Source organism: Mandrillus leucophaeus, unplaced genomic scaffold (genome assembly GCF_000951045.1).
Source record: "Mandrillus leucophaeus isolate KB7577 unplaced genomic scaffold, Mleu.le_1.0 Scaffold60, whole genome shotgun sequence".
NCBI lineage: Eukaryota > Metazoa > Chordata > Mammalia > Primates > Cercopithecidae > Mandrillus > Mandrillus leucophaeus.
This window is the reverse complement of record NW_012106475.1, coordinates 2,058,712-2,059,845: the sequence shown is the minus strand read 5'-3', so window position 1 is coordinate 2,059,845 and position 1,134 is coordinate 2,058,712. Positions and strand designations below refer to the sequence as shown.

At 34.1% G+C, this 1,134-nt stretch overlaps 1 protein-coding gene across 1 annotated transcript in view; it reads left to right on the top strand.

The window, feature by feature from the left end:
* Positions 1–1,134, top strand: part of CGRRF1 (cell growth regulator with ring finger domain 1) — a 34,540-nt gene that overhangs the window by 14,142 nt on the left and 19,264 nt on the right. The window contains exon 2 of the mRNA XM_011999699.1: positions 709–848. Coding sequence (XP_011855089.1) covers positions 709–848 — 140 coding nt within the window. The remainder of the gene's footprint in view (positions 1–708; positions 849–1,134) is intronic.

Below are 1,134 nucleotides of genomic sequence, written 5' to 3'. Positions count from 1 at the left end.
AGGCTGGTCTCGAACTCCTGACCTCAAGTGATCCTCCTGCCTTGGCCTCCCAAAGTGCTGGGATTACAGGCATGAGCCACCACACCCGGCCAATAGTCTGCCTCTTGAGTATATATTTCTTTTTCACATTTAAAAAAATTCAGTAAGTTCATGTGTTTGCTGTTATATTAAGTATAATTTATCTATAATCTCCATTCTTCTTTGTTGTTATCAACAGTATTAACAATAGAACTCTTTGTTTTCAAGAATATGTTGATTCAGCCAGCTGAACAATACATAGTCCGTCCTTGATATCCAAGGGGGATTGATTCTAGGGTCCCCACCCCAATATTCTAGGATGCCTAAGTCCCTTATATAACATTACATAGTATTTACATATAACCTACACACATCCTTCTGTATACTTTAAATTATCTCTAGATTACTTATACCTAATAAAATGTAATGCTGTGTAAATAGTGGTTATACTGTATTGCTTTTGAATTTGTATTATTTTTTATTGTTATTTTTTATTCTTCCCCCTGTCCCCAAATATTTTTGATGTGCAGTTGGTTGATACAGAGGGCCAACTGTTTTGCAGTTCTGTGGGATCTCTAAAATAACATAAATTGAGAAATTTAACCTTTTTTTCAATGAAGAACAACAGATTTTACACATAACAAAGTTTCAACATTTGTTAAAATAATTTTATTTTTTACCTTTTTTTAGGTTTGGTTGGGATGTTCCAGTAATTCTGAGAAATTCAGAAGAGACCCAGTTCAGCACAAGAGTTTTCAAAAAGCAAATGAGACAAGTCAAGAATCCTTTTGGCTTAGAGATCACTAATCCATCTTCAGCTTCAATTACAAGTTGGTGGCCATTTTCCAAAGATTTTCTCTCATTGTTTGCCCTCTTTTTTTAGCCCTTTTATTTTCTTTCTCTATTTCTTTCCCTTCATTAGACTTTTAACAAACATTTGTTGGGCAACTATTTTGTTTCAGGTGCTGTACTGTATATGACAGATTAAAGATAAGATTAGGAAGTTACAAACTTTACTCCTGAAGAATTTATCACCTAGTAAACAGAGGTAGAGGTGTATACAAAGGAGCAGAATGAAGTATTACAGGTGTTAATAGTGAAGTCTGTTAGGACACT